The following is a 16,278-nucleotide window of genomic DNA, read 5'->3' on the forward strand; positions in this document are numbered from 1 at the left end:
GTACAGGCACATATTTTTTTTTCTCCCAACAGATAATCATTAGTTACAGAAGTGCTATTTGTTGGGTTTTTTCCTTCTGTAATGAAGGCTCCCACCCCCCTCAGATCACACCTCAAATCCATATCTGCAATTATAATCTAGCTTAAAACACTTCTAAAAATGTAATAAATATCAAAGATCAATGAATGTAGTTTCTACAAAGCACATGAGAAAGACCCGACTTCCTTTTAATCTGCCTTCAGTAAATGTTCTAAAGAGAAAGGATATTTACACCCAAATAATACTGTAATTTTATCTGAAAGTATTTCACTGCAGGCTGTGATTACATTCCTGTATTTCATTTAAGACTAGGACCTTTGGGCTCTCTTTTATTGAGGATAGCATACAATACTTCAAATATTACTCTGGCAAGATTAGATGTCATCACTGGGTTTGTTTTTTTTGGGGAGGAGGGGCATTCCCTTCAAGAAAAGGGCTTAGAATTCCTGTTACAGAAGAAACGGGGTTTTTAAGTCACATGATTGTGATACAGTAAAGAAAGTACATATGTACAAAGATCTTGTTTAGGTTTGCTGGTAACACATAACGTCCTCCAAGGCAAACACCTTACCACTTCACATCAGTGGGTGCTGACACTTGGACAGGCTGAAGGGTGAGGTAAATTACTGCAACAGCATATCAAACATGCTGTAAATGCACACTGTAACTCACTCAAGCAAAGTAACAGAATCACAAAACCAGCCTTGAAGTCATGTTGGAAAACGTGCTGCTTAACTGCACCTGAGGCTCCCATCAGTTAACTTCACAAACCCTACACAGACCAGGGCAATACTTTTAAATTACTTCACAGACTGGGTTCTGATAGTTACACAACCAGTTAGTTCTGAGTGAGCCTTTTATTTGAGCACAAATTGCTTACCATCTCATTTCTCATTATGGAAATCACTTCTTATTTTGCCACAACTTAGAAATGTTTTGTTCAGGATTTATTTCAAATAAGTAAGCTTGTATTAAACACGGCCCAGTAGCTACAGTGCCTTACTGTTTGTTCAGCTATTCACACTTTTGTCCTCAGTTTTTTAAGACTAGAGCTCAATATCCAGCCACATGTTAACTTCCTAGCTCTTGCCATGCACCTCATTGTATGAAACAGAAAGGCCTTTGCAGAAGTTCTCGATGTCCTTCATAAGACGGTATTTCGGACAGAAGTTCAGAGCGCTTGGTAAAGTGTCTTGTGCATTCACCTCATTGAAACAACCATGTACTTTTGTACAGGGGACTGATTTGTCATGTCACTGCAGAAGAGGTTAACTGCAAGAGTGAATGTATTTTCCATGTTATTTTGGTGTCTCATGCTTTTACAAGAAGCGTCGCATGCAGCAGTGGTAGGGTTTGAACTGAGGAAAATCACCCTATCTGCTGCTGCTTTTTGAGAAGCAAGCTATTGTATGGGATCTTTTTCAGCAATTCTCCTTTTCCCCCACATGTCTAGAATAACATCAGTCTGGCAGCCCTCATGCAGGAGTTCAGCAAAAGAATGGACAGTGTGATGAAAACACACTACTTCTGGATATATAACCAGTAATTTAACACGTAGTTGTAGCTGCACCTGATGGAAGAATCACTTCCTAAATGAATCTGTTAAACAAAAAGACACCATAGGCTCTCTTACAATGTCAGTATCGGTCCATTTACAGAAACAACATAAACAAAATTTGAATGGCATACCAAATTGGTATGGAGGGGTTGACTCTGTGCCTCCTACTTTTTCCTAGAAAAAATTAGATACCTTTGTATAAAAGTAGGAAAAGCAAAAATAGTGAACTAAAATTAGAATTTAGAGCTCAGATTCCCATCTTCATGATGAAATAGATCCAACTTACACAACTTATCTGCACTTATACCTCTCCAAGAATGTTGAAAATAATTTAGCAAAACCTCGTTCAGTAGCTAGAGCAGTTTAAGGTCTACTATACCAAGGGAGCAGCTTTGCATTACTGACTGATGAGAAGAGGGTGGCAGAGGCATGGTACTTAATCTGTTGGTCATGCTGCAAAACTAATACTGTGAAAAAAAGTGATAAGCTAACAAACAGCAAAATGCTCACGTGACCCCAGCTGATGTTTGCCAAGGAAGAAAGGGCAAGCTGAAAATTGTCCACACTCTAAGTAATTCACTGTTTTTACAAGTGTTTAAGAGATTAACTATTTAGTCTCCATTTAGGAAAAAACAAAAAAAACAATGGAAGGTAAAAGGCTAGGCCTACATGAGCAGGTAGTGTGGGAGAATGGCAGAAACTACAGAGCAAAGCAACTGGGGCCAAGGAACAGACTTCTGCACTAAGTATTTCAGGGGAGTTACTGCAGCCTAGCCCCAGTCCAGTGTTGTGGCCTGCACACCCGTGAGTGGTTGAACTATGTTATATTCATTAGGGCATATCCTCCAGTTTAATTTCATCTGAGAGAATCAAGGCTGCACTACTCAGCCACCCTGCAATACGAACCAAACCGTAGTGAGGCCAGTGGGCGATTCCCTTCAAAAGTGCAATACTGATTTAAACTATTAACATAGATACATCTGGAGTTTACTAAACAAACTTGAGAGAGTTTCTATTATAACAATACCTAAAAGGTAGTCTCCTTCATATGATCTTATCTCACCTAAAAGGATGCTTGCAGCAAAACTCAAAGAAAAAGGAATTACAGAAATACTAAAGTTCAAAAAAGTGAGAACTGTTACCTCGGTCTGTGATGACACAAGCCTCTGCAGCAATAACACATACTATTGCAGAGCAGAGCAGCAAGGAGAAAACACATAAATCTTCCAAATGAATTGTGAGCATCTCTGAAAGAGAAAGAGCAATCACTTTGAAACAAGGCGTGCACAGCTGAAAAAGCTGTCTTCAGTTAATGAATTATTGAAATAAGCATTTCCAATGTCCGTATATGGAAGAGAAATTGTGCTAAAAGGTAATGTAGAACGGTTAATAATCACATCGAGAACCACGGAGCTGTTGACTGAGGTACTTAATTTTCTTCCCTACTTTGAAAGAAACACAACGTATCAGTCAGTCTCTTCCCTCCACATTCCTCCCATGTTTCTGGAATGTACCTCCTCTGGCAGCCTGACATCTATCTCATCAGTTGTTCTCTGTTTCCTTTTGTTTAGAGTCTTACCATGAGCAATAGCTACAAAATAACTAATTCCTGAACTGTGGCATTACCTTGTTAAGCATCAAACTTCAACTTTTAAGAGGAAGATGAAAAGCAGAATTTGCCACAGCCGGTGTACATAAAGTCATCTAAGACCAAAGTTATCTGCTTTTTAACAGGATTTTGACATTCAAAGATCTGTCTACCTAAACATTTATTTCCCCGAGTTTTGCAAACATACAGGGGAAAATCTGCTGAATATACACAATACATAATCCAACAGAAAACACTGAGCAGTTTCTGTTTAGTTTGCATTGAATATTGACTCAAGAATGATAAATACTCAACTAACCATTAGCTTTCATCTGCACACAGTTTGTTAGGTTTTCTGCAGGCCTTGGGCAGTCATATCCACATTTGGCAAAGTAAGGAATTATCTGGAAGGAAAAAAAAAGTTGAATAATTCCAATACACAGTTAAATGGGATTTCTGCACAGATTAATTCCTTTCATGTATTTCCTTCTGTACTATGGTTCAGGCTCCTCACAGCAGTATGTGTTTCCTAAAACTGTTACCAGTTTTTCTTGAAAGATAGTTTCCTTACAACTGATACAAATAAAAAAAATTAAGAGAGGTTCATGAAATAAGTAAGAATCTAAGATAATTCAGTCTAAACATATCAGATATGTTTGCTTTAAGCTTTATTGCACAGGGACACTCTAAGAACAATATAGACTTAAATTACCACCACAAGAAGAGGCTTGATATCTACCAATTCATACGTAAAAAAAATTTAATAAAAAAATTAAGTGCTATACAGTGCTATGCTTGTCTTTTTTTTTTGTTAGTCAGAATTAGTAGAACTCTTCATATCAGTTAACTATATAAAAGCAAATACTCTTTTCACTGAAAATAAATCAAAAATGTTACTTACCTCTACAAAAATATCAGTGCGCTCATCACTCCGTTATCCTCACAGAAATTCTAGTTTCACTTATCAAACCATGAAATTAAACCCGGAAGAAGAGTGTGGAAGGGAAAAAAAAGTCAGACATTTACCACAAAAGGAGTAATTACTAAGTTAAAGAACATTTAATATTTAACTGCATTTCAAATTACATTTAATAGGCTTTAAAACTAGTATATATTCTTAATATAAAAATTATAGATAGTCCATATATTTATCTTTAAATCCACTAGTCTTATGTAACAAACCAGGGTGAATACCTTAGCAGGAATTACAAGCAAGTTGCATTTCATGTTAGTTAAGCCTAATTATCTAGTTACTATTTATTTTCTTACATTTTTATGTTCATCGATTTGTCTCACGCTGAACAAAATAATATAGTTTAGAAACTATAAGTCTTAAAAATAAAGAATATCTCAAAAAGTAAAATAACATACTGTAACAGTGGAGCAGAGCTCTTCTGAAAGCAACCACAGCTCTTTTAGACCATCTTCTCAGGGTTTGCTGGCCAGCTCTGCTGATTTGACTTAAGCGAATACATATGCCTCCTGCTGTGCTAATACAGAAAGAGAACTTAGAGAACTATGCTTTCAACTTATTATGATTTAACAGGAGATTACCTTTGCTTCCATATTTTTTTCAAGAAGTGCTTCATACTTTTGAACACTCATAAAGCAGTATTAAATATTCAAGGCCAAGACCGCTTGTTGTAAAATTCACTTATTCTGTCTCTATTTTACAAACAGTTATATTTGGATTCCACAAACTTCCTGAGGGTTAAAAAGATTTCAGTTTAAAACTTTTAACAACCATGTAAGTGATGAAATGGATTTCTGCTATAACTGTGCCTGTGGTAGGCACCATTCACCCTGCAGATGGCACCTTATGACCTCACAGAGTGTGCTTTTGAAGGGCCAAGTCAGAAGTGTTAGTTACAACAGGGACCCCCTGCAGTTGTTTGAATTCAGGCACTGTGGCTTGAAAATGTATTTGGTAAAAATATCTAGCCCATTAAACCTCCAACAGATGTTGAAACAGTAATACTTAGTATTAATGACACATCTGCATGCCCAAATCTGCAAGGAATTTTGTTGGGTCTACTGCAGGTACTTTTGCTCATGTCATAGTGTACCAACCAGTAACTAGACTAAATTCATCATCTCAGAGAAACCAAGAAAACTTTTCAATCCCATATTCATGGATTAAAATATGGCATTATTATCTAAAATAAACTGTAGAGAATTCTCAACGTTTCCATTTTCAGGCTTTGAGTATGATATAGGGAAATATTCAGAAGTAGGTCTTAGGCCCTATTGAATATTCATGCAAAGATGATATTGTGAAACACTTCTGAAGAGTCATTTACCCCCCCTTCAGTATGATGTCTATATGTGTACATAACACCCATTTCAATACAACTTTTGCTGTATTTCATTACATTATCTTTACAACCTGTGAATTTACATTATGTTTAAAATTTTAGCAAATGCATGATCTGTGTGCATTTTCACTAAAGTCTATGCATAAGTGAAACCCCAAGTACAATATATTTTAGAAAGGACAATTCAAAATAGGTACTAGCCTATGTAATTCCTGCTCCATGACCAGCATTTTTGTCTTATTTTCTATCACCACCTCCTCAAACACATGCATGGACTCACGGAAAACACACTCCACTTAAATAATCTTCATGTGTCCTGTTCAACATATTCATCAGTGACCTGGATGATGGGATAGAGTGTAACGTCAGCAAGTTTGCTGATGATACCAAGCTGGGAGGAGCGGCTGATACACCAGAAGGCTGTGCTGCCATCCAACGAGACCTGGACAGGCTGGAGAGCTGGGCCAAGGGGAACCTCATGAAATTCAACAAGAACAAGTACAAGGTCCTGCCCCTGGGGAGGAACAACCCCACGCACCAGTACAGGCTGGGGGCTGAACTACTGGAAAGCAGCTCTGTTGAGGAGGACCTGAGACCACACTTAGAGTACTGTGTCCAGTTTTGGGCCCCCCAGTTTAAGGACAGGAAACTGCTTGAGCAAGTCCAGCAGAGCACTACCAGGATGATCAGGGGGCTGGAGCATCCCCCTTATGAGAAAAAGCTGAGAGACTTGGGTCTGTTCAGCCTGGAGAAGAGAAGTCTGAAGGGGGAATCTCATCAATACTTATAAATATCTAAAGGGTGGGTGTCAGGATGATGGGACTAGACTCTTCAATGGTGCCCAATGACAGGACAAGGGGCAATGGGCACAAGGTGGAACATAGGAAGTTCCACCTCAATATGAGATAAAACTTCTTTCCTGTGAGGGTGACAGAGCAGTGGAACAGGCTGCCCAGAGAGGTTGTGGAGTCCCTTCCCTGGAGACGTTCAAAACCCGCCTGGACACGTTCCTGTGCCTGCTCAAGCAGGGGGGTGTCCTGCTCAAGCAGGGGGGTTGGACAAGATGATCTCCAGAGGTCCCTTCCAACCCCCACCATTCTGTGATTCTGTGATTTGTAGCTGCCTAAAATGTGATAGTGATGATTAGACATTAAGTAAAAAAATCCCAGTGGTCTTTCTCATGGCAACAGAAGCTTGTTCACCAGTGATTATTTTACTGCAGATTAAAAGAAACCAAAAGAAAAGCATTCTGTTATTGGGCTGCTCTGCATATTATCTCTCTATCTCCCAAAAAAAACAAGTCAAAACAAGAAAGAAAATAAATAGGTATGACCTATTTCAAACTACAGTTAATTCAACCCCTCTAGTTGGGGAATGTCCTCTGTACGGAATAGTACTATGCATGCAGTAGCAATGCCTTGATCCTGACCTGAGAAGTCAAATCTTCAAGGGAGGTATAATTAATATGTCTGTCTTCTCATTACTAAGGAGGACACCCACTCTCCTGGTAGGTAGGTGTCCTGGAGAACAAGCACCAGGCTGGTGCTTGTCTTTTTGTGGAGACAGAGATCACCAGTTTTACAGTCATAGAGCAAAATGACCAGAACAACATATTCTTCTCTCAAGCTCCTCTAAATTTATAGGCTGCCTTACAATTTTAGAGAAATAATAATATTCCTCATTAATGTTTATTAAGAGCTACGTTGACGAACTGTCTATCTAAAACTGTGAATTCTTTAAAAATTGACAGCAGAAGAAATAATTTTTCCTTTGAAAAACAATATCCATTTCTCTGTTGCTAAAAGAGAGATGGCAAGCAAACACAGAAACAAAACAAACATGGGGAAAAAAAAAACAAAACAACAAAACAAACCACGGCTAAACAGCTGGCTGCATTTGAGTTCTCAGCTTTGATGACTGTCTGTCTATAGGGTGCCAGACAGATTTCAAACCACATGGAAAACAGAAGCCATTTCTGGCCTTATTAAGGAAATCTATGCAATAACATGGATGGAAAAAAACAGCAGTAACATTTAGCAGAGAATGCTTGGTAAATTACCTGGTGTAGTTAGCAAAATGGATTTTGATCGAAAACCCTCTTTTATATTTGCTGGGGGTAGATCGTAAGTACAGATTAAATATTCTGTTTCTGGTTCTACAGGGAATCCAATATAATGGAACTTCTACTAAACTAAAAATGAAGAAAAGTTCACTTCAAGGACTCAATACAAAAATAGAAATGTACAATCCTAATGAGACCAAGTTTAACAGAGGAGAATTTATATAGATTAGTAGCTGCTAACAGTTACTTTAAAAGTGCACTTAAAAAGGACAAAAATTAGATTTCTAGGAAAAGAGAATTCCAAACTCAGAGTCTCAATTTCATTATTACGTACACACACACCTATAGCTTGCAGCCAATATGAAATAATTAAACTTTTCGCCTACGGTGAAGGAGGGTTGTCTTCTACCATAACATCCTCCGTCCCAGTGTCGTGGTTTAGCCGGCAGCTCAGCCCCACACAGTCGCTCGCTCACTCCCCCACCGGTAGATGGGGGAAAGAATCAGAAGGGTAACGCTCGCGGGTTGGGATAAGAACAGTTTAATAATTAAAATTAAAAGAAACAACAAGAGGAATGCAATGTAAAGGAGAACAACGAGAGGCGCAAAGCCCCGGGAGAGGGGGGAGGGGAGGGGGGAACGAACCGCCGAAACAAACCGCACCCGCCGCAACCACCCGGCACCGCGCCGCCTCCGCGCTGCAACTGCCCCCCCTCAATATACTGGTCATGGTGTCACATGGTATGGAATGAACCTGCCATTGGCCAGTCGGGGTCAGCCGCCCCCACCACGGCCCTGCCCCTCCCAGCCCCGCCCCGCCACGCGGCAGAGCGCGGGAAGCTGGAAATGTAGCCGACCCCCACAGTGAGGAGAATTAACCCCTTCTCAGCCAAAACCAGCACACCCAGATAATCCAATGACAGATCATGTATTTCTGGCTTATGTTACCCTGGCTCTAAGCATCCATTTGAGAATAGAAGAGATGAAGTTATGGAAAAGAGATGGCTAATTTTCCCACAGCTTTCTTCTCAGCCTCCCAAAACACAGGGCTCAAATCCCTCTTTCATTAAACATCTGAAGGAAGTATGAAACTACTATTTTTTCCTTCTCAGGTCCCTTTTTACTAACTTCAGCAGAGGGTAAATTTTTACTCTATATTTTTCAATGTCACTTCCCTATTGTCAATGTCAATTCCCTTTTTCACAGTGTCACAGAATCACAGAATCCCAGGTTGGAAGGGACCTCAGGGATCATCTAGCCCAACCTTTCTGGGAAAAGCAGAGTCTAAACAAGATGGCCCAACACCCTGTCCAGACGACTCTTGAAGGTGTCCAATGTGACCAAGTCAACCACTTCCCTGGGGAGATTATTCCAATGGTGACTGTCCTCAGTGTGAAAAATTTTCCTCTCATGTCCAATCGGAATCTCCCCAAGAGCAATTTTTGTCCATCCCCCTTGTCCTCTCCATGTGACTCCTTGTAAAAAGGGAGTCTCCATCTTCTTTGTAGCTGCCCCTTAAGTACTGGTACGTGGTGATGAGATCCCCTCTGAGCCTCCTTTTCTCAAGGCTGAACAAACCCAGCTCTCCCAGCCTATCCTCATATGGCAGGCTTCCCAGTCCTTTGGTCATCTTGGTGGCCCTTCTCTGGACCCCTTCCAGCCTGTCCACATCCCTTTTTGCATAGCGGGGACCAGAACTGTACACAGCACTCCAGGTGTGGCCTGACAAGCACTGAGCAGAGTGGGATAATGACTTCTTTATCTCTGCTGGTGATGCCCTCTTTGATGCAACCCAGCATCCTGTTGGCCTTCTTGGCCGCAGCAGCATGCTGTTCGCTCATGTTGAGCTTCCTGTCCACCAGGACCCCCAGGTCCCTTTCCACAGAGCTGCTCTCCAGCCAGGTAGATCCCAGTCTGTGCTGCACTCCTGGATTATGTTTTCCCAGGTGCATGACCTTACATTTGTCCTTTTGAACTTCATAAGGTTCTTGTCAGCCCAATCCTCCAGCCTTATACATATATTTTATATATATATTTTTTTGCTAAGTATTGTTATGGTAAGCAAAAAATTGTAAAACCATTTGATAAATGTAAAACAAGGATTTTTAAAAATTTGTTAAATTGCTTACAATTTAATGAAGCTAGCTTTAATTGTTAAATTTCAGAGGTTTGAATCTGCACTTTTAATTGAAAGACAAAAATTACTTAGCTCCATGAACTACAAAGATACATTGTTTGACTTTCAAATAAGTTTATCTTATCTGCACATGAATCTCAGCTCTGCAGATGCTGGCTGTCTGAACAGAACTGAAAAACTGCTGCATGATTGCAAGACATTTGGACCAAGAGCACAAACCAACAAGTTATTACTAGAAAATAAAAAACTTGAAGAAAACCAAAACCTTGTCCAGGCGACAACTGTTGTTCTGTGGCTTTGGGGGATTACAAAAACTAGCCTCAGGCCACCTTTGTTAGGTCTTCAAGGACTTCCTTGCTGAATTATGTAAACTATAAAAACTTGCAAAACAATTCCTCAATCTGATTGTGTATTCAAATCAAGATAAAAGAGTTCTGCTGGGAGAAAAATTATGTGCAAATAAACATCGGTCCTTCCTAAATCTTAAGGAACATCCTCTACTGCTGTAAATCCACACAGGAGCCTTATTTGTAGTGAGACTGCTTGGCCTGGTTCTACTACACATCAAGAACTTCTGCTGAAGGAGACGTGGGAAGGAAAATGGTGAGATCTGTTTCTTTATGAGATATTAAAACTCATTACAGATTGTTCTTTTCCCAAACATAGTTTTGTTAGATTAACAATGGTTAAAATCTAAACTCTTCCCCCCCATCCTCAACGAATCCTGTCATGAATTAGGAAGCTGTAAAGAAAATTTCTCAGTCCTCACCTGAAGGCATTAGACTCCTTGGATCTTTACCACAACTTTTACTTCAAGTTTTTTGGTTTGCTTGCCAGGTTTCTGAGCAGAAGCTGATATACAATGCAACCAATGCTTCTTTCACCTCACCACTGCTTATACACTTGCCTTCTGCCACAGTCTTTTTGTCAATGGCTCTCTAAAGCAAAACCAGGCCATATGTCTTCTTGGCTAAAACTGAGCAGAAAGACCATCACCTCAAATGCTTATTAGCCCCTCTTATCCTAAATGGTTAGCTTTATTTAATTTTCATGTGCTGTTTTAAACACACTGTGGGTTGTTCACCTCACAGTGATCAGGTATGTTTCTATTAATACAGTTATGGGAACTAAGCACATTTTATATTTCTTTTTTTATCACTGACCATAAATAAAGCTTTCTGTTAAGGGCTTCTCTTATATCCATCAATATTTTGATTCTCACCTTGATGAAATTAGGTGTTGATTCCACTGAAGTAAACAAAGTTATTCCAGTGTAAAAAAAAGACGTAAGAGAAGAATCCACACCCTGTCTCCAAAACTGAGAAACAAACATTCATATCTTTCACACGGCAGTGCATTGGTTGAAGAAGGCAAAGAAAGACAACTTACACAATTTAATTTACTTTGATATTGCTTTCAGTTTTCCAGCCAAATATTGTGTTAATTCCAAAACCTCTACCTTCTGCTATAGCAGTGTAATGAAGTATCCTTCAGAATTCTGTGATCTAGCTATTAAAGCAGGAATATTAATGGCTTCCTAGATAACTAATAGTGCCACTTGTTCAACTTGCTTGTTCAGGGTATAAACATAAGTAAGATAGTTAACACTTTCTGAACATACCTTTCTGCATCTGAGTCCCACTCTCTAATAGTTAGGACTAATGTTAGCAGGGCATCAGCTAGTATTGCTTACAGAAATCACCCATCTCTATTATAATGCATTTCTTGAATTGTGTGGTGACTGCCAGTGACACTTGTTTTTACATTCAGCTATTCCTACAAATATTTAACAAAGTTGTGAAACTTTAACTTCTGTTCTCAATTGAAATGCAAATTCAAGAATGCAAATACACCCCTAAAAGCAAAAATTATCCATAATGCATTAAATGAAATGTGCCAGCATCTCTTTAAAAGGAGATCACATTACAAAACTAAGGTAAGAATACTATTATATTTTATGCCTATATGTACTTTTCATCATAAAGAATTTTAAAGTGTTTTAAAGAAATATTTAGGTGCCACAGCCACTTTTGAGGTTTAATAGATGACAAAAACAACCATTAACTGTACTTTGTGAAAGTGATTAGTATCCATTTTGTAAGAACAATGAAGAAAAAAACAGTATTAACTGCCATAGAAATAAAAGGATGATATTATTTTGAAGTTTACATGGTCACTGCAACAGAATTTGAGCAGTTTGCTAAGAACAGCTTAGGGAACATATTAATATTTAAGCCCCAAGTACAAATGAAGAATTGAGGGAGAGACATTGAGCAATTTTCTCAAAAGGAGACTTGCTCAAGATCAAAGAGCTCAAACATATGTAGAAACGAACACCGAAGCTCAAGTTTTCCACTGTATCCCTATTTCTGCCACTGAGTAGTAGGATAACTATGAAAGACAATTAACAAATAGGTTCATACTATATATAGTCAGTGTCCCAAGATTCAAATAATTAGGTACAGAAGCTTAAATTTTGTATGATCGAGTCAACTACATAATACATCAACCACATATAGGCCTTGTATGTACACACGTATATCCAATATTTATCTTTAGCCCTCATCATGATACTTATTCTGGTCACACAAGGGTATTTTTGAGCATTTTGTGTCATGGAAATTTCTTAAAGAATGACTCATTAAAAATGGTTATATTTTCCCTCTGTCAATATGGCTAAAGACAGATGGGTGCCTTTTTGTTGTATGCTTACAAGTAGGACTGACTCAACAAGATGGGAGCCCTCCCTGCACACTGGTTTTGGAGATCCAAACAGGGCAATTTTAGAAAACGGAAGTTGAAAGGAGTAATGGAGCCTCTGTTAAAAAACAAAACAACACAACAAAAAAAAAACCCAACATAAGTCAGTGTGCAGCAGGACACTGAATGACTGGAAATGTGTGATGATGGTACTGGGGAAAAGTAACAGATGACAGGTAAAAAGATTCAGATGATAATGATGGGACAAAGTGATAGAAAAGATCAGACACTTGCTTCCTAGGCCAAGGACAGAAGGGCTAATTGTCAGAGTGGCCAAGGGTACGGGAGCATCACCAATTTGTAAAAATTGACAAACCCATGAAATACCGGACACCTGCAGGAGGAGTCCTTGCAATGAAGTGGGAAACTTCTCCATGCTTTTGTATTCAAAACTAGCCCGAAATTCTGCCTGTGTCCACTCAGATCTGACCCTGCTGAACTGCTGAAATTACTGCTTCATAAAACTTATTCTTTAAGCCAACATCTCAACAAAGGAGAAGTCATTGGGCATCAGGAAGTAGAAACATAGAAAGGCTGGAGGAAATCTCCTAGAGTCCCAGGCAGACAATTCCTTCATGAGGGAATGGCTCTTGGAGCTGCTGATTCTAATAACTATTTCTAACTGCCCTTACCAAAACTGCTGGATACTTCTAATTATATGGTTGGTAGACTGTATAACGAAGCTAAAAATAATTTAAACTTTTAGAGTGTTTTGAACATGAGAACTGATCTTTAGTACTTCCAAATATTACTACTATGTTCACCTCAAAGACTTTTTTTTTCCTGCTGTCATCAAGGTGCTCAAAAATACTCATAACTATGAAAATCTCTGTAGTTCACAAACCTTTATTTAAAAGACATGGGAAAATGTCACGCATATAAAGAAGGCATTGCACTTCTGGAATATTCACTGTTTTCTCTCCAGTTAGATTTTTATAGCCTTGGTACAGGAAACATGGGACTAAAGTGGAAAAATTAAGATGTGTGGGGTTTTAAAAGACTCTTCATATGAAATCTTGTAGATCACTTCTATGAAGAATGAATTGAAGAATTTTCATCAATTGAACAGCCAGACATCAACAGACACAACTTGGAGACAGAAGGCTGGCTTTCCAGCCTGAAGTTTTTCCTTGCATACAATAAGAAAAGTTTCAATAAAAAGACCATCTAGAAAAAAGTGACAGAATTTTTAATTACCATTTGCTTAATGCAAGAAGCAAAGAATAAACATGTATATCATGACTTTCAAAAGTGGCTCATGAGGGTTTTTTTTTCTTTTTTTTGCTTAAGGTGACAGATTCTGAATTAATCTCTAGAAAACATTCCATTCAAATTGAACTTCCACTAACAGCACTAAAAACACAACATGGGCCTTGATTCTAATGCTTCGTTAAGGACTTAGGTATAACTGCTGCTTTGCACATTTAAACAGTAACAGATGCTCCTGACCCTTGGTGCTCTGCTAAACAGAATAGCAATATTTAAAAATCAATTCTGTTTTCTTTTATAGCCATCTCAAGATATTCATAGCTGAAGACACTTTCTTGTAGAAGTTGGAGCAGAAATTAGTACAAATTGTAAATGTAGCAAAACTGGAGCAGGTCAAATTACAGAAAATTCTGAAGAGTCGCTAAGCCCGGTGTAGCCACGTAGATGCAAACTCACTTTTGTTTCTTGTCTACTTGAGTCAGAGCTTTTGTAGCCTTAAAAAAGATTATGCCCTGCTTTTGTTTGTTTCTGACAGTGAAAAAAATCCTGATTTATGCTAATCTGTTTTCAAGAATTAGAACCACAGAATGTTAGCACGTGGACCAATCCATTACTCTTCAGTGGTTTGGGTTCTTTTCTGGTTTTCTATATTGTTTTATTCCTGAGAAATGTGTACTTGTTAATTCATGTTTTCATGTTGTGACTGTATTTACAGTGTCTCTAATAATTAACTTATTATTTCTACAACAAAATACAAATGAGAGTTATGCCCTTCACGGAATAACTCATTTTTTTCTTGTCTTTGAACTACAATCTCAAGCACAGATGTTTCTATGCTTTTTTCCTAGTGAGATATTTCAAATTCCATTATAGAACATCTTGTCATCAACCTCTAAAAAATGTTGTGGTTTAGCCCCAGTCAGCAACTGAGCACCACACAGCCGCTTGCTCACTCCCCTCTGATGGGATGGGGGGAGACAGTCAGAAGGGTAAAAGTGAGGAAACTCGTGGGTTGAGATAAAGGCAGTTTAATAGGTAAAGCAAAAGCCACGCACGCAAGCAAAGCAAAACACTCATTCACTGCTTCCCATGGGCAGGCAGATGTTCAGCCATCCCTAGGAAAGCAGGGCTCCATCACGTGTAACGGCTACTTGGGAAGACAAACACCATCACTCCGAATGTCCCCATCTTCCCCCAGCTTCATATACCGAGCATGACGTCATATGGCATGGGATATCCCTTTGGCCAGTTTGGATCAGCTGTCTCAGCTGTGCTCTCTCCCCTCCCGACTTCTTGTGCACCCAGCAGAGCACAGGAAGCTGGAAAAGTCCTTGACTAGTGTAAGCACTATTTAGCAACAAGTAAAACATCTCTGCATTACCAACACTGGTTTTAGTACAAATTCAAAACATAGCCCCATACTAGCTAGTGTAAAGAAAATTAATTCTATACCAGCTGAAACCAGTACAAAAGTATGTACCACTGACTGCCCAAATGAGAAAATATATCTGTAGGGAAGAAACTCTATAAAGACATGAAGTTGTTTAATACATCTCCTCTTTCATAATTATTTCAGACTTTGATGAAGATTTTAAAAAATAAGCTGAAATGACCTTTTGGAAAACAGAACTTCTACCCATCACATAAGTAGAGTCCAGAGCTGATAGTTCATTTCTATGTGAACAAAACATTACAGTCACAACAAGTTAGTACCTTTGATGTTCCTGTAATTTATCTACCCAGGGAGTACTGTGTAAACAAATTATGGTCATCCATGCAAACTTAAGGGCCCTGCTTTCCCAAAAGCATAGCTTAAACATACTGTGAGACAAACAATATTGACACTAAAATTTCACTAAACTTTGTGCTAATTCATGTATTGGTTTATTGTCTTTCCAAGAGTTTTGATGTAGCATGAATCAACTGTAGTAATGCATATAGTAGAATCCATCCTGCTCTCCCACATCTAACAGAAAAGCAAAACAGCAGTTGCCCTAAAAGCCTCATTGTCAGCTCTAGAGACTGATGCCTGGGAGTCTGTTCCATGTGAGGATCAGGGGTGCACGCAAGTAATTCAGCCTACACTTTTAGGTCTTGCTTCAGCCATATTTTATGGCAGAACTCATTGAAATTGAATGAATCAACAAATTAACAATTATTTTTCCTGTAGGATACAAAAAATATAATTGATTCTTATTAGTGTCATCAGAGTGCTTAAGAGGTTTAGCGAGGGACCAGGACTAGGACTCCACTGCAGCTGGTGCTATGCAACCAGAGATCAAGACCCCTCTGTTCACTGAAAAGAAATAGAAGAGTTCTTAAATGTATGTATTTAATGCATATTTATATATATATTTGTATATTCTTATACACATTGAAATCATATTTTTAATAGACTTTTTATTTGCTTACTGAATAAAAGCATTGAAGGTGTACAAAATTATTCAAACACTGCAAACACCCATCAACTTGGTTTCAAGCATTCTTAATCACTACAGAGATTAAAGACCACTTACATCAACTACACATTTACTCATAGTCCCACAGGGGACAATTACTCTTTTCCATTAATGAATAATTATTCAGAAGTTCACAGTTTGGTGCCTATGT

At 38.6% G+C, this 16,278-nt stretch overlaps 1 protein-coding gene and 1 long non-coding RNA gene across 2 annotated transcripts; both read right to left on the minus strand.

Annotated features, from left to right (window-relative positions):
- Positions 1–1,062: 1,062 nt before the first annotated feature.
- IL17RB (interleukin 17 receptor B) lies at positions 1,063–16,205 on the minus strand. Its single transcript, XM_075095403.1, is given in 7 exon segments — positions 1,063–1,255; positions 1,258–1,609; positions 2,783–2,865; positions 4,860–4,889; positions 5,524–5,571; positions 7,560–7,683; positions 16,185–16,205. Coding segments are annotated over 7 exon segments (795 nt in total). The 3' UTR covers positions 1,063–1,118.
- Positions 3,506–4,633, minus strand: LOC142058634 (uncharacterized). The gene is made up of 3 exons (XR_012661053.1): positions 4,557–4,633; positions 4,087–4,145; positions 3,506–3,589 (listed from the first exon to the last, which is right to left on the minus strand). It is a non-coding gene; the product is annotated as an uncharacterized LOC142058634 (long non-coding RNA).
- Positions 16,206–16,278: the final 73 nt, after the last annotated feature.

Source organism: Phalacrocorax aristotelis, chromosome 6 (assembly GCF_949628215.1).
Source record: "Phalacrocorax aristotelis chromosome 6, bGulAri2.1, whole genome shotgun sequence".
NCBI classification, from domain to species: Eukaryota; Metazoa; Chordata; class Aves; order Suliformes; family Phalacrocoracidae; genus Phalacrocorax; species Phalacrocorax aristotelis.